Source organism: Bubalus kerabau, chromosome 15 (assembly GCF_029407905.1).
Source record: "Bubalus kerabau isolate K-KA32 ecotype Philippines breed swamp buffalo chromosome 15, PCC_UOA_SB_1v2, whole genome shotgun sequence".
NCBI lineage: Eukaryota > Metazoa > Chordata > Mammalia > Artiodactyla > Bovidae > Bubalus > Bubalus kerabau.
Window position 1 is genome coordinate 49087563 of NC_073638.1, and position 24284 is coordinate 49111846.

At 39.9% G+C, this 24284-nt stretch overlaps 3 protein-coding genes across 3 annotated transcripts; 1 reads left to right on the forward strand and 2 right to left on the reverse strand.

Annotated features, from left to right (window-relative positions):
* The first annotated feature begins 923 nt into the window (after positions 1-923).
* On the forward strand, positions 924-1858 carry LOC129628202 (olfactory receptor 51A7-like). Its single transcript, XM_055547631.1, is given in 2 exon segments — positions 924-1401; positions 1404-1858. Coding segments are annotated over 2 exon segments (933 nt in total).
* A 4095-nt stretch (positions 1859-5953) lies between these two features.
* Positions 5954-6895, reverse strand: LOC129628201 (olfactory receptor 51G2). The gene has a single exon (XM_055547630.1). It carries the CDS (start codon positions 6893-6895, stop codon positions 5954-5956), a length of 942 nt encoding a protein of 313 aa, XP_055403605.1.
* Positions 6896-18391: 11496 nt separating this feature from the next.
* Positions 18392-19357, reverse strand: LOC129628902 (olfactory receptor 51G1-like). The gene has a single exon (XM_055548527.1). It carries the CDS (start codon positions 19355-19357, stop codon positions 18392-18394), a length of 966 nt encoding a protein of 321 aa, XP_055404502.1.
* Positions 19358-24284: the final 4927 nt, after the last annotated feature.

Consider the following 24284-nt stretch of genomic DNA (forward strand, 5'->3'; position numbering starts at 1 on the left):
TATATCATCAATATTAATATATTGCAGATACTTGTTCATGATTTTTTGAGCTTAGAGTGGTGTTTATGCTCATGTATAAAATAGAGTAATAAATACCAAGGTCATAAATTTCCCAGAGGGATGGTATGGGGAGGGAGGAGGGAGGAGGGTTCAGGATGGAGAACACATGTATACCTGTGGTGGATTCATTTCGATATTTGGCAAAATCAATACAATATCATAAAGTTTAAAAATAAAATAAAATTTAAAGAAGAAGAATTAAATTAGTTTATAAATTTACTTTCTAGCATTTGCTATTCACCAAAAGACTCTGATGCTGGGAGGGATTGGGGGCAGGAGGAGAAGGGGATGACAGAGGATGAGATGGCTGGATGGCATCACTGACTCGATGGACATGAGGCTGAGTGAACTCCGGGAGTTGGTGATGGACAGGGAGGCCTGGCATGCTGCGATTCATCGGATCGCAAAGAGTCAGACACGACTGAGCGACTGATTTGATCTGATCTGATAGTGTAGATATCTACAGGGATCTCTGTGTAGGAGAGCTACTGAAGATCATGTGGAAAAGCTGTAGAAAAGATTCTGAGTATCTGTCAGTAACTCAATCAAAGCAGCTCTGCTTTGACATGAGTTTCATATTTGGCTAGAAATTTTGGAAAACCACCACCTTGGGATAAATTACTGTAAGTAAAATTCCTATGTTAGAGGACATGAACATATTTAAGGCTTTTTGATAAATGTTGGCAATTCTTTTTTATTAATATTATGTCAAATATATGCTTCTGTATATAGTGTAAGAAAAACTGCTCATCTCCCTCTGGTCCTCCCCACTCCTGTCCAGCACTGAGCTTTATCCAAAAGTGTTACTGCTTTTTGTTTATGTGATTTCAGATCTGGCCAAAGAGTTCATATTCCCACTTCTCATGGCTGTTCTCAATAACTCTGAGGTCCAGCTTTTCCTTCTGATTGGAATTCCAGGATTGGAACATGCCCACGAGTGGATCTCCATTCCCATTTGCCTCCTATATCTGGTTGCCATCATGGGCAACAGTACCATTCTCTTTATCATAAAGACAGAGCCCTCACTTCATGAACCCATGTATTATTTTCTTGCCATGTTGGCTATCTCTGACCTGGGCCTGTCCTTCTCCTCTTTCCTTACCATGCTGAGAATCTTCTTGTTCAATGTCATGAAAATTTCACCCAGTGCCTGCTTTGCTCAAGAATTTTTCATCCATGGATTCACAGTCATGGAGTCCTCAGTACTGCTGGTTATGTCTTTGGATCGCTTTCTTGCCCTTCACAATCCCCTGAGATATAATTCTCTCTTCACTAGCAACAGAGTTGCTAAAATGGGACTGATTTTAGCCGCCAGGAGCCTTCTCTTAGTGCTTCCATTTCCTTCATGCTAAGGAGATTGAAATATTGTCAGAAGAATGTCCTTTCTCACTCATACTGTCTTCATCAGGATACCATGAAGCTGGCCTGCTCTGACAACAAGATCAATGTTATCTATGGTTTCTTTGTTGCTCTCTGTACTATGCTGGACTTGGCTTTCATTGTTCTTTCTTATACACTGATCCTGAAGACTGTACTCAGCATTGCATCTTTGGCAGAGAGACTTAAGACCCTTAACACCTGTGTCTCCCATTTCTGTGCTGTACTCATTTTCTATGTGCCCATGATTACACTGGCTGCCATGCACCACTTTGCCAAGCACAAAAGCCCCCTTGCTATAATCCTTATTGCAGACATATTCTTGTTGCCACCCCTAATGAACCCCATTGTGTATTGTGTAAAGACCCAACAAATCCAGGAGAAGGTCTTGGGGAAGCTATCTAACATATGTAGGAGATAAGATGAGGATGAGATGTTGGATGGCATCACCAATTCAATGGACATGAACTTAGGCAAACTCCGGGAGATGGTGAGGGACAGGGAAGCCTGGCGTGCTGCAGTCCGTGTGGTTGCAAAGAGTTGGACACAATTTAGCGACTGACCGACAACAACAAGAGAAAAGAACTGAATATTTAGACAATAAACTGTTGACCAGTATTTATTGGCATCTAAAATATATTCAAGACTCTCCTCAATGGCTTAACAGGTAAAAGAATTCACCTGCAATGCAGGAGACATGGGAGATGCAAGTTCAATCCCTGGGTCGGGAAGATCTCCAGGAGAAGAAAATGACAATCCACTCCAGTATTCTTGCCTGAAAAATCCCACGGAGAGAGGAGCCTGGCAGGGTAGTGTCTATGGCGTCACAAAGAGTTGGACATGGATGAGCAACTAAGCACACACAGTGGATTCAGTGCCACAGCATTTACCATTTAATGGAAGACTGGGGGAGAGTGAAGAGCTGTGCAGTATGGAATTTATTATAAAGTCAGGAATACATTATGAATAGAGCATTTAATTTGACAAATAGTGATGGAATATTTATAAGTAGTATGAGTGAACCAGATTTTGGTACTTTTAAATGTCTTCAGAGGAGTTTGAGCCTCAGAATTCTCACAGGAAGTTGCAGTTCATTTCTTCCCTTTTCCCATCATTTCTGGGTTACATATGTTGCAAAGTTTAACAATTACAATATTAGATACAAAGGACTTCATCCTAGGTCCCTCAGAGCATTTTAAACTCTCACAGTCGCCTAAATCAAGGAATCTTTTCTGACAGTGACCTTAAAACATCAGCTTTGCCTAGCATTCCTGTCCCCTGTATCTAATATCAAATTATTGCTTTCTAATTTTCCACTGGTTAATGTTTACTCACTTAGCTCTAGCCATACTGGCACTGGTCTTTTCGTTTTTCCTACAACCTTTCAGTTTTGGGGTTTTTTTCTTTGTCTTTGTTTTTTCCCCCACCTCAGACCATTGACATTTATTCTGCATTTTTGGAATGCTTTTCCTTTCAATATTTCATATTTCACATAATTTAGAATTTTATTGAACCCCCTCATTTGGTTTCCTTCAGAGCACTTGGTGCTATTTGAAATGGTTACTCACTGATTTTTCTATTGTCTGTGTCTCTCAGCTCTGTAACAACCTAGAGGGGAGGAATGGGGAAGGAGGCGGAGGGATTGTCAAGAGGGAGGGGACATAGGTATACCTGTGGCTGATTCATGATGATATTTGGCATAAACCAACACAATGCTGTAAAGCAATTATCCTCCAATTAAAAATAAAACAAAAAACCAAAAATATAAACCAAGAAAAAAGTCTTTCTTTAATATTTTGCCCACTGTGTTTCTAGGATGCAAACTCTGCCTAGGGAAAAAAAAAACACACACACACACACACTCAACAAATACTTGTGGACTGAGGGAATATTCCTTCACTCACACAGTTTGGGCTTCCCTGGTAGCTCAGCTGGTAAAGAATCCACCTGCAATGCAGAAGACCCCAGTTCAATTCCCCGGTCAGGAAGATCCACGGGAGAAGGAAATGGAAACCCACTCCAGTATTCTTGCCTGGGAAATCCCATGGACAGAGGAGCCTGGTGGGGTACACACCATGCAGTCATGAAGAGCTGGACACCACTGAATGACTAAGCATAGCATAGTACAACACAGAGTTTTGTCTATTTAAATTCTGCTTGTTCTTTAAGAATCACCTAGGACATTCCCCTTGGAAAATTTTCCATTTTTTTTTGGAAGGAAGTGGTTCTCCTTCACCTCAGGGCTGTTTCAGAGGTTCTTCTCTGACTCCATGGTATGTTTTATCCTGTGTCATTAGGCTTTGTTTTAGGAATGAAAGTAACTAAAAATTATATGAAGCTAAAAAACATGCTAAGAATTGTTTTGAAACTTTCATATATATGTATATGTGTGTGTGTATATATGTGTGTGTGTGTGTGTGTATATATATATATATATATATATATATATATATAAAATACTTGGACTATGTAAAAAGCCTTGTGGGATAGACATTGTTGATCCATTTTAATAGAAAAAGTTCCTAAGTTCACAGTTAGAATGCGGAACTTTCTCAAAACTGACTCCAAGTTTACTCTACTTACTGGTATGTCACAATAACTCTTTAATTCATTATAAGATATAAGAGAACATGACTCCCACTGAAGGATTGAAATTGCCTGTAGATGGCATACATATTGTTTCCAGATGTGGAGTTGTAATGTATGCTTCAGTATTTTTAGCGGCTCTGTAATTGTTTTGAAGTTTCGTGGGGGCTTCCCAAGTGAAACTAGTGATAAAGAACCTGCCTGACAATGAGGGAAACACATAAGCAGTGGGTTCAATCCATAAACCACTCATGATACTCCAGGACATATTCTATTTGCTGTCTATAAGTAATCTTGGATCTTTCAAGTGATATCATCTAAGGTTTCCACATAGCTGTCATTGAAAACAGTTTTCTTATGCCAGACTGGATGAAGCACTGGTTGGCAGTGGGGCATGACACATGAAATGTTAAATGCCAAATGTGATAGGTAGCCTTGAATAAGACTAACTTCCAGTGAGAGAGAACAGCCTCCACATAAAGGTCCTAGTAGAGAATTCTATCCTTGGCCTTCTGTCAGTCTCTTTCTAGACCCTGAACTAAAACTATGCAGGAACACAACATCCTCATGCTTCCCTCTAGATGTTCAAAACTACCCTTGGTAGTATCTTATCCAGGCCTGCTTTCCTTGAAAATATCTCCAAGTCAAAATTACAAATACTGTTTGGACAAGTATTATTCAAAAAATCCATTAAAAAAAAATCTGGAGCAATGTAGTAGAGCTGCAGTGCACAAATAGGAGGGTGTAAGAAATTCTCTCCTTTTAGTTCATTGGCTTATAACGATAGGGTCAGTGCCTCCACCTCAGTCCACTTACCACCACCCACCCCCACGTTATCTACTCTTCTCGGACTTGCTAGGGAAGAGCAATGGCAGTAAGAACAACTTCAGATATTTTCCTGAAGACAGGGTGCTCTCCCTCACCTCTGTGTCAGGTTAGCAAATGCTGTTCTCTCAGGCTGGACCATCACTTTCCAGTTTGCCTGTCTAACTTCAATACATCCCTGAAGGCTGCCTTCTATGCCAACTCAAGGAAATCTTTCATTCCATTTCTTTCCCTAGCTGGAGGAAGATATCTTTCTTTTAGCTTCTATATCAACATTTTTCACTTTAACACAGTTAACATATGGAACACAGTTAACGTATGGTTAGCAAAGGATCCCAAAAGGTAGTGTCTTAAAAACATACATACAAACAAACAAACAAACAAACAAAAAAACAGATATTCATTTAACTTACAAATCTGCAATTTGGGCTGGACTCACAGTACATTGTTGTTTCACCAGGTACAAGTGGGAAAGACAGGAAGGTTGGGTGTTAGAATAATTTGAAGATTTATTGACACCAGTAGCTGATAATGATCCAACCAAGTCTGAGGCCTCAGCTGGGTCTATTGGCTAAAACACCTAAATGTGACCTCTCCATGTGGTTTGAGCTTCTGGTCAGTATGATGGCCAGGTTTCAGAAGCAAGCACTGAGTGAGAGCTATAGATACATATCAAATGAAAGACAGAAAAGGAAGGAGAGAGAAAGAGAGTGAATATCAATGAGTAACATATCACCTCTTATGACCCAGCCTCAGAAGTCTTATAGCATTGCTACCTCAACAGCCAATCCATTGAGCTTCTGAGTCTGACCCAGTTACAAGGGGAGAAGCAACATATTCCAACCCCTTTTGGAGGAATCGGGCATTTCTGGAAGAGAATTGGGGATGAGAGGTAACCCTGTGGCCTTCTTTGGAAAATACAAGCCACCATGTCATATTGCCATGTATTTCCTTGATACCACAGTGAGGGTTCCATGACAGCTGTGACTTCTTATTTGTTCAGTAAATAAATAACAATCCTTCCACTTCATGCACATTAGATATTATAAAGAATAGAAGAGTAATGGTACATTTAAAAAAACAGTGCCTCCAAGATTAGACCCAGCTAGGAACAAAAGGCGTGGGTCACACAATCGCGGATCTGTTTGGTCTTCACACTGTAGATGATGGGATTCATCAGAGGAGGGAAGAGAAGATACACAAAGCCTAGAATCACCTGGACCAGATGGGGTGCCTGCTTCCCAAAGCGGTGGATGACAGACAGGCCAATCATGGGAGTATAGAAAAGGAGCACAGCACAGATGTGGGAAACACAGGTGTTAAGAGCTTTGAGCCTTTCGGCCCTGGATGTGATGGACAGTACGGTGCGCAGGATCAGGGCATAGGAGAAGAGAATGAGCAGTGAATCCATACCCACTGTAGAAACGATGACAAACATGCCGTAAATGCTGTTAGCTCTGATGTCTGCACAGGCCAACTTCATCACTTCCTGGTGGAGGCAGTAGGAATGTGAGAGGACTGGGGAGCCACAATATGGGAATCTTTTGAGCATAAAAGGTAAAGGAATAATGAGTGCTACACTGCGACCCAAAGAAGCCAGGCCGATCCTGCCAATGACTGTGTGGGTGAGAATGGAAGCATAGTGCAAGGGGCGACAAATGGCCACAAAGCGGTCAAAGGCCATAGACAGTAGTACAGAGGACTCCAGGAAGGACAAGCAGTGAATGAAAAAGAGCTGGGCAAAACAGGCATCATGGCCAATGTCTCGTGCCCCAACCCAAAAGATGCCTAGCACTGTAGGGAGGGTGCAAAGAGACAGACCCAGGTCAGTCAGAGCCAGCATGGACAGGAAGAGGTACATTGGCTCATGGAGCGAGGGCTTTGTTTTAATGATAAGGATGATAGTGCAGTTGCCCACGATGGAGACTATGTATATAAAGCACAGTGGGATGGAGATCCAGGTGTGCATGTGCTCCAGGCCAGGAATGCCACTCAGCAGGAAGGTGGAGGACATGCTGCTGCTGTTCTCCAGGGACCTCAATGGCATTGTGTGTGGAGGGAAGGGGAAAGTTGGGGTTCCTTCAAATTCCTGAAATGAACTGAGGAAAAGCTAGTGACTGCACCTAGGAAGATATTTTTTAAAAAACAGAAAGGTTAGAATCAAATAGATTTAACTCCTCCAGAGATCATTTCCTTCTGGTCCCTGGTTTCCTCTCAACGTTTTTTTTTAAAGAGAAAATCTTTTCTTTGAAATTTTTTTGCCTTGCTTCTTCAGGCTAAGAGTTGTGAAGCATCACGACAGCACATATAATTCACTGTAGCAGATATCTAAGTTGGTTATACTTAATTTCATTTACCTCTTATGAGTAGGTATTTAAAGAAACACTTCCTCACATCCCTCTTTCCTGCTGGGGCTCTCACTAATGTTTCAACCTTTCTTCCAGCTTCTCTTCTTTTCCTTCTTAGTTCCTTTCCTATTGCATTATCTTTTTTTCTTCCTTCCTTCCCTCCCTTCCTCCTTCCTTCCTTTTCTCTTCCCTTCCTTCCCTCTTTTTTCCTTCCTTCTTTCTGTTTAATTTCCAGTTGTGTATGATTGGTAAACTTAGATACCTTCTCACTTTCTCCCTTGAGCTTCCTACTTTGGAAGCTTAGCTTGATCCAGAAAACACATAAATGATACTCAGCTCACAGAATTCCAGAGAGAACTGGAGGGTACACGAATGTCTGTCTGTAAAGTTACTCTTGGCTGCTGGGATAAGAAATCAAAGCTCTGATGCTCAAAATAGTCAGAAACTGCCATTCCTTATAAGTCTATGAATTCAACTACTGTGAACCTAGGTGGGAGGAGACCCTGGCACACCATCAACCATGGCCATGACCCCAATCACAAGGCAGAGTCCAAGTGCATCCAGAGAACAAAAGGCAACAATGCTAGGGCCTATTCTGTCAATGAGAAGATGAAGACTTAGAAGAGGATAGTTACAGGGTGGAAACCATGTGTTAATTTTAGCTTCCTGACTTCCAGGGCATTGATCTTTCCACTACTAATCCCACTACAATGTGAACTCAAAATGGGTGAGGGTTTTGCTTTGTTGACTTCTGTCAAAACAGTGCTTAGAAGGTACCTTAGGACACAGAAAGTGCCCAGCAATTTTTTTTTTTTTTTTTATGAAAGAGTTAGAGTTCAATTTAATTTAGCTAGCTGCTACTAACTTCATGTGTGTTTTATCTCCTTAACAAATCTGTGAGTAAAGTTCTATTAACAGTACCATGTTATGGGTGAAGAAACAGAGGCTGAGAAAAATTTGACATTTCTAAGATCAAACTCAAAGTAAAATGGCCAAAATGGGAATTGAATCTAGATCTAATTTTTCTCTAGATTTCAAGCTCTAAATGATGGCTACATACAACACTGTCAACTATCAGCAACTAGCATGAAATCAAGGCTTAATGGACCTTCAAAAAGAAGGTACTGACTCTTTAGTTGAATTAATAAATAAACTTCCTGGAGAAATACACACAATTGTATACACAGACATTTTCTTTCTTGCTACAAATACCAGTGAAATGAACAGTAAGTGTCATGAACTCACTGTTCGCTTGCAGGTCAGGTTGACTCTCAGTGTTCCTCAGTTTCTTCTTTGGCCGTGATCAGTGCTCAGCACATTATTTATCAAAGAATTCAGAAGAGCTGCAGTAAACTTACACGTCAAGTAAGCTATGTGGTGACAGGCAAGTTACCTGGTGGTTAACAATGAAATTCATAAAAGCTAAGGCAGAAAATATTTTGACATGAAAATGAGGTAGGATAGTGAAGAAGAAAGAACACATTTTTTGGACATCTGCTATATGCCAGCCACTGCACAAAGAACATGGCAAGTGAAATAGGCTTTAGACCTTAGAAAAGCTTTGCAAGTTAATATTATTGCCTCAATTGGCAAATAAGGCAAGAGAAGCTTAGAGAATTTGTAATGTGCCTTGAGTCTTACAGCCAATCAGCAGCAGAAATGGGATTCAAGCTTAAATCTCTGAAACTCCAAGGCACAGTCTGCAAATTCAGAAGTGTTTAGGTTAACAAATCCAGCCTGAGACATCCTGGAATGGGTAGAGATTAAAAGAAAAATGATAAAGAGAAATATCAAAGGTATGGATGCCTACCTCTATTTAGTCAAGATGGACTCTTTGGAATCAATGCTTGTACTTCAAAATTTAAGGGAGAAGAGCAGAACAGGAATCAGAAAGAGGATTTTTGAGGAAAAAAAGAAGTAGGGAACTTGAACATAAAAGAAAATTCAGAATAGTGAAGCCAGGAGATCTCTGCTTGGAAAAGATTGGCTGAAGAGACTTTAATAAGATGACTATGCTAAGCTCTTCTTAGTTAAAGTATCTTTAGAGTATTCATCCTCAGGATTGCCGAGAATTTGATTGTTCCTGACTAGACAAAAATCAGTTGTCCAGGGTAGAGGTGGGTGGCAGATTTAACAGATGGCCTTTCTGCCCCAGTTGCTCTGCTTGGAGATCATTCCTAGAGGGACTTAAACAATTGCAGTGATCACTTCTAATTCCATTAGTCATACGTTGTGGTCATTCCAGGAAATGTCCTTTTATATCACAGCCTAGCTTTTCTTCAGAGGATCACATTACTTCCTACCACTCTTTGCTTCTTGGAAATAATCTCTGACTCTTGTGTTGAGACTAAGAGGAAATATGGAACCTATAGTAACTTAACTCATCTCATTCCTACAACTCAGTTTTGCCTACTTAACTGCCCTGTCTCCCCAGATCTCAGCAATATTCCTACTGTTGGGGGTCACACATGTGACCCAACTCTCTGAGCAGGAAACTAAGGAGCTAAGCAGATATGAGAGAGGTGTTGTAGGGCTAAACCCAGACCTGAGGTTGCCTACTAAGTCAGCAAGATCTGACGGCAGCAGTCACCTCCTTCGGCAGGCACCCTCGACAGCCTTTCCTGTCACTTTCAGCCCCTTCTCTCCTCTCTGTCTCCAAAGCTCAGGCTGAGACTTTGGGGGCCTCTTCTTGGTTCTACAGTTCAGCACCGAACACCTGCTCATTATATTGACTCCTTACATACGATGGCTGGATCCAGAAGTTCCAGGCCTTATAACAGGGCACAAGGCTCTGGGGACATGGTGAAACTAGAGGGTGGATGTTTAACTTCCTGATTTTTATGAAACTGCATGAGGCCCCCATTGCAAAACTTTTAAGGATATTTAATCTATTTCCTGCTAGGATTGGCTCCCCAGCACTCATTATCACATACCCTGGGGATACAGAAAGAGAGAAGAGAGTGTCCCTGTGAGCTATCTAGATGGGAAGCCCAGAGGATATTATGCACTGCAACTAATTTTAAAGATCTGGTAAAAATTTTGAACAACCCTCACAACTTCACAGAAGCACAGTGAGTGTAGATGACAGTGTCTTGTTAATAACATATTCTAACTCTATAGTTTATGCACATCACATGTGCATCTTTAGTGTCCATCTTTAGTTTATTTCAGTCACTCAGTCGTGTCCGACTCTTTGTGACCCCATGGGCTGCAGCACACCAGACCTCCCTGTCCATCACCAATTCTCAGAGCTTACTCAAACTCATATCCATCAAGTCGGTGATGCCATCCAACCATCTCATCCTCTGTCATCCCCTTCTCCTCCTGCCTTCAATCTTCCCAGATCTGGGTCTTTTCAAATGAGTTAGTTCTTTGTATCAGGTGGCCAAAATGTTGGGGTTTCAGCTTCAGCATCAGTCCTTCCAATGAATATTCAGGGCTGATTTCCTTTAGGATGGACTAGTTAGATCTCCTTGCAGTCCACGGGACTTTCAAGAGTCTTCTCCAACACCACAGTTCAAAAGCATCAGTTCTTCAGCACTCAGCTTTCTTTATAGTCTAACTCTCACATCCATACATGACTACTGGAAAAACCAGAGCTTTGAATAAACACACCTTTGTTGGCAAAGTAATGTCTCTGCTTTTTAATATGCTGTCTAGGTTAGTCATAAGTTTTCTTCCAAGGAACAAGAGTCTTTTAATTTCATGGCTGTAATAACTATCTTCAGTGATTTGGGAGCTCCCCAAAATAAAGTTAACCACTGTTTCCCCTGTTTCCCCTGTTTCCCCACTTATATGCCATGAAGTTATGGGACCAGATGCCATGAACTTAGTTTTCTGAATGTTGAGTTTTAAGCCAACTTTTTCACTCTCCTCTTTCACTTTCATCAAGAGGCTCTTTAGTTCTTCTTTGCTTTCTGCCATAAGTGTGGTGTCATCTGCATATCTGAGGTTATTGATATTTCTCCTGGCAATCTTGATTCCAGCTTGTACTTCATCCAGCCCAGCGTTTATCATCATGTACTCTGTGTACAAGTTAAATAAGGAAGGTGACAATATACAGCCTTGATGTACTCCTTTCCCTATTTGGAACCAATCTGTTGTTCCATGTCCAGTTCTAACTGTTGCTACTTGACCTGCATACAGATTTCTCAAGAGGCAGGTCAGGTGGTCTGGTATTCCCATCTCTTGAAGAATTTTCCACAGTTTGTTGTGATCCACATAGTCAAAAGCTTTGGCATAGTCAATAAAGCAGAAGTAGATGTTTTTCTGGAACTCTCTTGCTTTTTTGATGATCCAACAAATGTTGGCAATTTGATCTGCCAGATCAAAGGCAGATCAAATCTGCCTTTTCTAAAATCAGCTTCAACATCTGGAAGTTTATGATTCACATACTGTTGAAGCCTGGCTTGGAGGATTTTGAGCATTACTTTGCTAGCATGTGAGAGGAGTGCAATTGTGTGGTAGTTTGAGCATTCTTTATCATTGCCTTTCTTTGGGATTGGAATGAAAACTGACATTTTCCAGTCCTGTGGCCACTGCTGTATTTTCCAAATTTGCTGGCATATTTAATGCAGCAATTTCACAGCATCATCTTTTAGGATTTGAAATAGCTCCACTGGAATTCCATCACCTCCACTAGCTTAGTTCGCAGATATGTTTCCTAAGGCCCACTTGACTTCATGTTCCAGGATGTCTGGCTCTAGGTGAGTGTTCAAACCATCGTGGTTATATGGGTCATGAAGATCTTTTTTGTATATGAGTGTGCATGTTGGTATATATAAAACCATATGTAACATTAAATGGGTTTTTAAAAATTTATTCTATTTTTTGGTTAATTTTTATTGGAGTATAGTTGCTTTACAATGTGTTAGTTTGTGCTGTACAGCATAGTGAATCAGCCACACACACACACAGATACACACATATGTATCCTACTATTTTTAAAATTTTGTTCCTATTTAAGTCACCACAGAGCATTGAGTAGAGTTCCCTGTGCTCTACAGTAGTTTCTCACTAGTTATCTACTTCATACATCGCAGTGTATAGCTATCAGTCCCAATTTCCCCTTCATCCCACCTTCTCCTTTCCCTCGTTGGTATCCATATGTTTGTTTTCTATGTCTGTGTCTCTATTTCTTCTTTTTTTTTAAATTTTATTTTATTTTTAAAATATTTCTATTTCTTCTTTGCAAGTAAGTTCATCTGTATCATTTTTCTGGATTCCACATATAAGTGATAATATACAATATCTGTTTTTCTCTTTCTGACTTACTTTACTCTGTGTCAGTCTCTAGGTCATCCATGTCTATGAAATGACACTATTTCATCCCTTTTATTGTTCAGTAATATTCCATTGTATATATGTATCACATCTTTTTTATCTTCTGTTGGTAGGCATGTAGGTTGCTGCGGAAATATTGCAGTTATGCTGATGCTTATTCTTGGGGTCCCACGTAACCCCATACAGTCCTGACTCCTGCCCATGCTCAGGGACTCCATCTCCTCTTCCTGCCTCTGATCTATTCTAAGTTCTTGTTCCTATACATCAAGGAGCTAATTGGAGAAACTAGTCTATTCTTGTACCTTTGTGGGAGTATGAGTTTCTGCAAAGCATGGTTAAACTTGAAGAGGAATTTTATGTGTTAGCATAGGGTTGTGAAGAGTTAATCATCTATTTTGGGACTCTTAAAGGCTGATAGAGAAGACATTTAGAGAGAAGAATTGAGGGTCATTTCAGTGTTTTTATTACCCACCTAACTAGCATCCATCACATTGGATCTCTTTGGGGAGTACAAAGGTATAAACATTAAGGACTGCCCCAGAATCCCCAAACCAATTCACTGGCCTGTCAGGTCCTTTCAGAATATGATTTTTCTTGCAGCCACATTCCACTGATTTTTCATCAACTACATTGTTGACACATTTTGAGTGTCATGAAGCAGTGTTTTCCAAATTATAGTCTCCAGATAATCTGGATCTGAATTGCTTGTGATGTTTTCTAAAATGCAGATTTCTGGGCCTCCCCTCTATTGTACAGAGTTAGAAATGGACATTTATGGCAATGAAAGAAGTTTAGGGATTTCATATATCCTTGTCTTTATGATTTGTTTTCAACACTGATTCCAAATTTTTCTATTCTTTCTATAATTCAAAATCCATCTTCACTTTTAACATGGAATTTGTTCCAAAACAGAGTTATACCACTTGTTTTAGTTTCCTAAACTGCCATATGAAAAGACCAGACTGAGTGGTTTTAAAATAAAAAAAAAATCACATTGTCACAATTCTGGAAGTTAAAAATCCAAGATCAAGGTGGCAGCAGGTCTGGTTTCTTCTTATTCTCTCCATTTGCAAGTGACCACTTTCTTTCTGTGTCCTCACTTGACTTCTCCTGTGAACATGAAAATCCTTTGTGTCTCTTCCTTTTCTTGTAAGGGGACCAGGCATACTTGGTTAAGGACCACCCTGAAGGTCTCATTCTAACTTAATTACTTATTTAAAGACCTTGTCCTTGAATACAATTGCATTTTGAGGTACTGGGGATTGGGACAAGTTAGGGACAGAGGATACAATTCATTCCGTAGTACTTGTTTGGGCATACATCCTACCACTCATTTTTTTCATCTAGTTAATAAATATTTTAGAACAGAAATAATGCCCCCCCCCCATACACAAGTAATATTTGTTTATAACCTCTGAGTCCAAGTACTGAGAAGAGAGAGATAGTATTATCAATGGATGCATATTGGCAGAAAATAGGTCTCCACCTCAGGTGTTATGGAGAGAAAGAAAGACAGATAAGGGGAGAGAGATAGGGAGACAGAAGGACTAGATTAATCTTTCAATAGCTTTGATTAGAAGGAACATAGAGTTTGATTGTAGTATAGGGAAGACAATACTGTCTGCTGTAAAATCTCAGTTATTTAGCTTCTGCAAAGGAAACACAGGACATGATGTGTTGAGAGACAAAACAAAAGCTCCTATTTTCTAGCCCAGAAAAGAGTATGGAGTTGGGAGAGGTAGAGAGAAAAGAGAAGAGTCAGGTGAACATTTTGTATCCAAAGATGCTACCTTGATGACAGACAGAACTTAGAGAGATTGCAGGGTACCTAAAGGGAATATTATTGGACTGAGACAAACTCATGCTAAATGAGTGTTTGGTTTGTTTTTTTTTTTTTTTTATAATTTTTTTAGTTGTTGTTATTGAACAATGAGAAAATAAACAATAAGATTAAAAAATGGGTCAAAGATCTTAACAGGCACTTCAACAAAGAAAACATTTAGAAAGCAAATTAACATATGATAAGGTTCTCCATATCATATGTTCTCAGGGAAATTCAAATTAAAACAATGATGCACCGCTGGGTACCTATTTCAATGGCCAAATCAGAAACAGTGACAACACTAAATGCTGGTAAGGATGCAGAGCAACAAGAACTTTCATATATCATTGGTGGGAATGCAAAAATGGAACAATGACTTCGGAATATAGTTTGCCTAAACCTACTCTTAGCATAAGATCCCAAACTTGAAAGCAATCAGAATGTTGCTGAGGAGGTAAATGGATAAACTCTGGTACATGCAGAAAATGTAGGGATAGTTATGCAGATTCAGAGAATAGACATGCGAATACAGCGGGGGTGGGGGAGGGGAGTGAGGTGAATTGGGAGATTGGCATATATACACTGCTGTGTGTAAAATAGACAGCTAGCAGGAACCTGAGCATAACACAGGGGACTCAGCTCTCTGGGCTCTCTGGTGACCAAGATGGAGGGGGTGGGGGAGGAGGGAGGCCCAAGAAGGAGAGGATATATGTATACATATAGCTGATTCACTTTATTATACAGCAGAAACTAACACAGCATTGCAAAGTAACTATACTCCAATTAAAAAAATAAAGTACAACTCCAAAACAAACAAACAAACAGGAAAAGAGCTGTCAAATCATGAAAACATGTAGAATATTTAAATGCACAATATTATGTGAAAGAAGTCAATCTGGAAAGGCTACATGCTATATGATTCCAAATATATAATATTCTGGATAGGGCAAAGCTACAGAGATAGTAAAAAGCTCAGTGGTTTCTAGAGGATGGGTTTGGGGAGAGGGATGAATAGGCAGAGTACAGGGGAATTTTTGAACAGTGAAAATACTTTGCATGATACAATAATAATGGATACATGTCATTATACACTTGTCTAAAGCACAGAATGTGCAACACCAAGAGTGATCACTGAGCTACTGTCATGCTGACCACCATATGCAAGATGAGGGTGTAGGAGGTGAGAAGTGGACAGTATCCATGCTTAAACCTGAATCCAGTGCCGGTAGGCCATAAATGTAGGTGACAGTTATACCTGAACAGGTCAGGTTTGTGTTATTCTGGTGCATACAGCATCTTAGGAAGAAGGGCAGGGAGAGGATGAGAGTCAGGTTCCTGGCCCCAGAGTCTACCTATTGGACTCTGGAAACAATAAACAAAGAGGTCCATCTCAGTGAATGAGAAATGACATCCAGTAGATAAGGTTGTGGTAAGAACTGAAGACTCCCAGAAGGAGAAACTACACATGAAGAATTGCTGAGTGAAGTGGGCATCTATAACAACATAACAGAGATTAAACCATAATAGCCAGGGCACTAAGGAGGGTAGCAAAGGCCAAACCAAATTCCAGGAATGCCAACAGAGTCAATAATTTATACATGGGTTCACAAAAGTGATAGTCGTACTTAAAACTGTATAACATCATTGAATTGCTTAGGGAAAAGAAAAGATGGGGATGACAAGTTGCTGGTGTTATTCAGTTACTAAGTCAAGTCTGACTCTGACAGTGCATGGACTGCAGCATGCTGGGTTCCTCTGTCCTTCACTATCTCCTGGAGTTTGCTCAAGTTCATGTCCAGGCATATAATTTCTCTGGAATGACCATTAAAATAGAGGCTATGGGTTATGTGCTGTCAGTCATGGAAGACTCCATGGTTTTGGCTCTGGAGAAAAATCTCAGACCCATTAGCTCATATATATTAGCAATATTCTGTCATTACTATCATGAATATTATTAGATACTCCTTCAAAACACATTTTCTGCCCAATTCTTACCACCCTAATTACTCTGCTGTTTGTTTTTCTCATCATTTCTTGGTGGGTGTTACTACGTGATTATTATCTCCTTTATGGTCCTAGAATTTGGACTCAGTCTATTTGGGCTGTTGTAACATACTGGGTTTAAAAAACAAACATTTATTTTTCAAAATTCAGGAGGCTGAGAAGTCCAAGACCAAGGTGTGGGCTGACTGGGTTCTTGCTAAGGGTTCTTGTTCTGGGTGTACAGACAGCTTTCTTCTCTCTGTGTCCTCACATGGTGGAGAGAGATCATCTCTCTATGTCTCTTCTTATAAGTGTGCTAATCTTATTCATGATAGCTCCATTCTCATGATTAAACTTCCTTCCAAAGACCCCATCTCAAAATATCATCACATTGGAGATTAGCCTTCAAAATATGAATTTTGAGGGTGGGGGGGGTGGGATCACAAAAGGGGCCTCCAAGGTAACACTAGTGGTAAAGAACCTGCTTGCCAATGCAGGAGACACAAGAGACATGGGTTCAATTCCTGGGTTGGGAAGATCATCTGAAGGAGGGCATGGCAACCCACTCCAGTATTCTTGTCTAGAGAATCCCATGGACAGAGGAGCCTGGAGGGCTACAGTCCATGGGTTGCAAAGAGTTTGACTTAGTATGCACACATGGGAGCACAAATATTAAGTTCACAGCACAGACTTTTTTGGAATTATTTCTTTTTAATTGGAGGATAATTGTTTTACGATATTGTGTTGGTTTCTAGCATACGTCAACATGAATTTTCTTCTGTTTTCTGGCAGTTGATTGTCTTACATCTTTCCCGATATTACAGGAAAGAGATAAAAATCAAACTGATGGCAAACCCAATACAATATTGTAAAGTAAAAATAATAATAATAATAAAAAATTAAAAAAATAAAATTAAATTTAAAAAAATCGAACTGAAGCATACAAAATGAAGAAAAACAATCTCTTTAAGAAATAGTCTTATCTAGAAAGATGAATCTGTTTTGATTAATTCACTCATTGGTTCCTTTATGTGTTGATTTATTCAATCCATATATATTAAACCTTTTTTGCAGTTCTGTGTGTGTATTGTGTATATGTGTGTGTGTATGTTGTTTGTTAAGGCTAGACATCAACATGAGAAAAGCATCTTGCAAAAAAAATAAAATATGCATGTGTTTCTCTCACTTTTCACCCTTGTAATAACAGGATAACTGAAGAAAGAAATTAAATGCCTTGAATAGTTATTCAGATGATGAATGATTTCCCTAAACCTTAACTACCTTCTAAAAGGCTCAACTATGATTATTGTTTTGCCATTGTTCTAACTGGAGAACTTACCTCAAGCTCCTAGAGTGTCTTCTTTCTCTTAACTTTGTGGGTATGTGCTTAGGAAGAAGCCTTATGAAAAGTTATTAACTGAGGCATAGGCATGGGTATCTGCAAGTCTGTTGCAAGTGAATAAAAGTGATAATTAGATAAAGCAACATAAATTAACCAAAATGCAAATTTAAATATATAAATCTCTGATCAAATTCCATTGACTAGAAGAATAAAAGATGAAATTTGTGTACTTTTTTGGATTTTTTTCCAAGTAATAATAGGCAATATTTGTTGAGACTTGATAACACTTCAGGCACTGTGTTACAGAGTTACATGAATGATCTCATTTAATCTTCACAGTATTCCTATAAGGAAGGTAATATAATTATTTACATTTTCATTCTGCAATTGAGGAAACTAAAGAACAGAGAAATTGAGTAATTTTCCCAAGGTCACACATGAAGTATATTGCATAATTTATTTTCTTTTTATTGATAATTGGGAGTTTGTTACTTTTCCCTAGTAGTAGTAGTGTTAGCCACTCAGTCATGTCCAACTCTTTGCCACCCTATGGACTGTAGCCTGCCAGGATCCTCAGTCCATGGGATTCTCCAGGCAAGAATACTAGAGTGGATTGTCATTGCCTTCTCCAGGGGATCTTCCTGACTCAGGTATCAAACTCAGGTCTCCTGCATTGCAGGCAGATCCTTTACTGTCTGAGCAATAGGGACAGCTGAAATAGAAAATATCTATGGGTTTTATGCCCCAAACTTCTCTTTCTCTAAACTAATCCTGCTGAAAACCCCTGAGTGATTTTATTAACTCAAACTTCTTAACAATGCGTTGGCGGATTTTCTTGGTCTTGATGCTGTAGACAATGGGGTTCATGAGCGGTGGGGCCAGCAGATACACATATGACATGAGGAGGTGTACAGTGTGGGGCAGATGTTCACCGAAGTGGTGCACAAGAGACAAGCCAATCATGGGGATGTAGAAGAGGAGCACAGCACAGATGTGGGAGACACAGGTGTTAAGGGCCCGAAGTCGCTCGTGGTGGGAGTCAATGCTTAACACAGTGCAGAGGATAAGGGCATAAGAGAGGAAGATGAGCAGTGAGTCCACACCAACAATGCAGGCCACGACAAAGAGCCCATAGATGTGATTGATGATAATGCTAGAGCAGGCCAGCTTCATGATCTCTAGGTGTAGACAGTAGGCGTGGGCCAGCACGTGGGAGTGGCAGTACTGGAAGCGCTTAAGGAGGAATGGCAGGGGAAGGATGAGCAGCACGCTTCTGAACACTGAGCTTAGCCCCATCCTGATGATACTTGCAGGTGTCAAGACTGTGGAATAATGCAGTGGGTTGCAGATGGCCACATAGCGGTCAATGGACATGGATAACAGGACTGAAGACTCCACTAGGAACAAAGTATGGATGAAGAAGAGCTGAGTGAAGCAGGCAGGGATACCAATTTCTCTGGCATCAAACCAGAAGATGCCCATCACAGTGGGCAGTGTAGAAAGGCAAAGGCCCAGGTCTGTGAGGGCAAGCATGGCCAAGAAATAGTACATGGATTCATGGAGGGTGACATCAGTACGGATGACATGGATGATGCTAAGGTTTCCTATGATAACTGTCAGATAGATGAAGCAGAAGGGAATAGAGATCCAGTCTTGGAGATCTTCCAGACCTTGGAAGCCCGTCAGGAAGAAAGTGGCTTTCTGGAGGCTGCTATTATATAGGATTCTCATGACTTTATAACCTTGAATTCACCAACCTGCAATATAGAATGGGATTTCTGGAGAATGACAGGGTTGAATGCTCACTCACCTGTCTTGGGGTCAGTGATCAGGAAGGATCTGCAGATGAATTGGCAAAGAATTGGGGCACCTGATTTATTAGCCTTTTCTGGAAGGTCTAGGAAGGTGATTGTCATAGATGATTTCTATAGCTCATGGATGCTGTGTGATTTAGGCTTATGGTGATATGTCTGTCTGTATTGGACTCTCAGTAGTTTAATGATGTCACCTCAGATGGCACCTTTTCCATATGTTCCTCCCTGAAAAAAATAAATCTCCAATTCAATCAGCAAAATATTTAAAGCTGCACCATCTATATGTGGAACTGGTACTATACACACCGTTCTGCATAATTGTCTTCCAGAATCAGCTGCATGTCAAGAGCCTTCAAACGTATTTGTAACCTGGCTGGGGATTGTCTTTCATTCCACAGTACCTGGCCTGCAGGGGAATGCAGGGGAAGCATTGAGTAAATATTTGTTGGACTACTTAAGCTTGTAATTTGTGACCAGAGTGATCCCTTTCCTGAATTTACATAAAAGCCTTTGATGGCAGAGGAGGCAAATGTTGATGTGCAAATTTGAAGTCTGGAACTGAGAAATGTCTAAAAAGGCAGTCTTAAAAAAAAAAACAAAAAACAAAAAAACAAATACTTGTAGGACAGGGTGCTTCAGGGCTTAGTTCTGAGAGATATTAGGAGAGATATGTGTTTCTGTCATCACGGTGGTTAAGCTAATGGCACCCCACTCCAGTACTCTTGCCAGGAAAATCCCATGGACGGAGGAGCCTGGTAGGCTGCAGTCCATGGGGACGCTAGAGTCGGAAACGACTGAGCGACTTCACTTTCACTTTTCACTTTCATGCACTGGAGAAGGAAATGGCAACCCACTCCATTGTTCTTGCCTGGAGAATCCCAGGGATGGGAAAGCCTGGTGGGCTGCCATCTATGGGGTCGCACAGAGTCAGACACGACTGAAGCGACTTAGCAGCAGCAGCAGCAGATGTAGAAATGGAGATACGGAGGTGGGAAACATCAGCTCTAAAACAGTGATAACAAAAGAAAAACCTGAAATAGTCAGGAAAAGTCTCTAATCTCTAGCCTAAGGAAAGTATATCTTAAGGCTCTCAGAGTGAGCTGTGCCTCTGGGGTTTGGATAATATGGCACAGAGGTATAGGTCTGTCCTATAATACCTGAAACCAGGCTCTCCTTTACCTCTGCCTTCTGAACTTTTATATAGTTATGTTTATTGTAAGCCACACTCTAATGTGTTCTATGTATATTAATGTAGTGCGATTAGTATATTATTTATCACATGCATAAAAAGCTTAAAATAGCTAATGTTTAATATGTTATCTTTCTATCACCTTCCTAAGTGCTTAGTGTTTATTATGCCATTCAACTCTCACAATGATCACATTATCAATAGATAGGTTCTATTCTAAGCAGCATATTACAGGTGAGAAAACCATGGCCCAGAAAGATGAAGTGACCTGGGTAAATTTACGGAGCAAGTAAGGGTTGAGTATGGAATTCAAACTCTGATAGGGTATTCCAGGGTCTACATTATTGTCTTACATCGTATTTCCTACTCCTGTAGTGGGACTACTACTAGTACTGTAGGGGGACTACTACCAGTAGACATACTACTACATAGCACTTTAGGTCTTACAAAAGTCAGATAATTAAAAAAAATCAAAATACAAAACAAAACTATACCAAGCTATATGTATTGACAACCATTTCAACTATGTACATGACAGATGAGAGGAAATGTGTTCCGGGGACTAAGTTCAGTTGGGACATGCTGAATGTTAACTTAAAAAGAAATTTTGGGGGATATTTCCTAGAGGGTATTATAGGTAGTGATCTTTGGGTTGAGTGGAGGCTTAAGTTATAGGACATCTCCCAAGAACATGCAGCAATTGCTAGGAGATGCAGTGTGGAAGAAAAGACAAGGCTCTGTTCATAATACTGGAAACTATTTTACATGAGAGTAGAACACAAAATCAGAACTAGAAAAGAGACAGAGATTGGAGAAAAGAAATAGGATAAAAATAGTAGTGTATAATGTTACTGAAGTCAAATCATTACTGTTGACTAAGAAAAAGAGATGGTGTAAGATGTGGGTTTTTTAAAAGGCATTGCACTTATGATGGTGAGTTCATTATTGATTTTTCAGAGAATATTTCCATAGATTGGAGAAAGACTATACAGGCTTACACTATCAATGAATGGGGAGGAATATGTAATAAGTATATGTTACTTGTAATTTTCCTCCAGGAAAAAAAAAATCTACGTGATAGGTGAAGGTGGGATATTTTAAGGAAGAGAGATGGAAAGTTGAGGGTACTCTTTCAAAAAAGCTTCTTTTATTAATCAATAAAATGAAGAAGCATTGAACGGCTAAGAATGAAGAAAGACAACATGTCCATGCCAAGATTTTGCCATTCAAACTACAAATCAAAACAAGTAGTAAAACAGATACTAATGTAATAATTAATATAATACTGAAATTAATGTTGCTTTATGATCCCAAAGGAGAAACAAACAAACAAAAAAGATATAAAGAGGCATTTCTAGCAAACACGAGAAACGCAGGAGAAAAGTGAAGACTTGGAGAGAAGATGGGCTGTGAAGGAAGAAGGGAATATCATAAGATTTGAATAGCATGCTGTTGGTGGCACAGACAACAATGCAGTCTGACTCCAGCACTGAGAACAGTGATGGAAGAAAAAAAGTTTCAACAAAACCTTAAAAATGAATGATAATAAAGAAGGGAAATTTTTCCATATGTTAAGTGGAGACACAAATAAGAGTTTAAACATATATATGACTTTTCAGCCAGTAGACTCAGTCAAGCTGGTTTCCATCCATTCCACATTGAGAGATTTGAGAGAGTTTGAGAAATAGAAGAGGTAGAAACCATCTATTTCATCCTATATTTCCATACAGATAAGTTTCATTCTGCCTGCTTAATGAAAAGTTGCTATCTTTTGGAAAATACTATATGGAAAATACTATCCATAGTATCCCCCACCAATTATTATCTCCACTTCCTCCAGATTAATGGATCAGAGAAGTGTCAGCTGACACTAGACAACATCATACACCCTTGAACCACCCTTCAGCTCTAATTTATTGGTGTAAAAGGATGTCATCCTAGAGTCTGCAGCAGAAATAGAGAAGAGAGGGGCTAAACAGATTTCAATGACATCTGACTCCCTCTGTCTCTTATTCTTCATATAATTGCACACAATAGTATTCACAATGATCAACATCTGTGTTGGTGACAGTCTGCAAAATTACTCCAAAGGACAATTATGACCTCATATTAGTGTAAAGTGTTACACTAAATATTGGTGTTACAGAGCATGATCAAATTCATTTTAATATTTAATTATCATAATATAGTTTTAAGGTAAGCAAAGTAGAGACTGCAATTTTAATTTTAAAGGTAGAGGAACTATTAATAATATTCCTAATGAGGAGGAAAGAGATGAAAGGCAGCAAGAAGTAAAATGGACAATGAAGATTACTTTTACAGGGTCATGCTGCTGCTGCTAAGTCGCTTCAGTCGTGGCCGACTCTGTGCGACCCCAGAGACGGCAGCCCACCAGGCTCCCCCGTACCTGGGATTCTCCAGGCAAGAACACTGGAGTGGGTTGCCATTTCCTTCTTCAGTGCATGAAAGTGAAAAGTGAAAGTGAGGTCACTCAGTCTTGTCTGACTCTTCGCGACCCCATGGACTGCAGCCTACCAGGCTCCTCCGTCCATGGGATTTTCCAGGCAAGAGTACTGGAGTGGGGTGTCATTGCCTTCTCCGTTTACAGGGTCATAGACAATGACAAAGTGAGGACTGACTATTCCCAGGCCATCTGCTTCTCAAAACTTCTTTGACTAACTTGATGTGGGGATTCAGAAGTAACCAAGATTGAGAGTTCAGTGTCTGATTCTATGTGCCCCAGTAATCTTTTTTTTTTTTTTTTTTTCTTTTGCATTACATACCTGAGCAGCAACAGCTGGAGAGAAAAGTGAGTTGGGTGCATTACTTCCAGCCAGAACTCAGGAAAAATGGTAGTCCAACTACAAGAAGATTTCCTGCTTGAAACTCAGGGTTCTTTTGAAGAACCCAGCAGCTTCTCCCTTGGGGCCTCAGCTGGGGTTGAAAATTCCCTGAAGAATTCTCAAAGCACTTGGCTAGAGAAGGAGGCTGTGAGAGGCTGAGAAACCCCAATCTTGTATGTAGGCAAGGGATATATTCAAAAGGATGTTTGTACTAACAGATTTCATTTTCTGAAATTGTGTAAGAAAGCACCAGCTCAGACTGAAGAGCAGTATTACACAAGATAACGTTTTGATTCAGATTCAGATAAAACATATAGTTGATCCTAACCTTATCTCTGATACTTTATATCCAGCAACCTAGGACATATGACTTAATGTCTAGAGAGATTACCTCCTTATATCTAGAAAAAGGAACCTCTTCTCTCTCTTTTTTTTAACACACAGACCCTGATACTATTAGGCATTCTCACATGTTTTAGAGTCAACTGCTACTGTAATTTGGTTTGCATTTATGGAAAAGGATTAGTCCTTATCCACCTCAGTCTAACATTTTTTTAAAATTTTATATTGAAGTACAGTTGATTTAACAATTTTGTGTTAGTTTCAGGTGTATAGCAAAGTGATTTAGTTATACATATATATGTATCTGGGCTTCCCTGGTGACTCAGATGGTAAAGAATCCACCTGCAATGCAGGAGACCTAGGTTCAATCCCTGGGTTGGGAAAATCCCCTGGAGAAGGGCATGGCAACCCACTCCAGTGTTCTTGCCTGGTGAATCCCATGGACAGAGGAACCTGGCAGGCTACAGTCC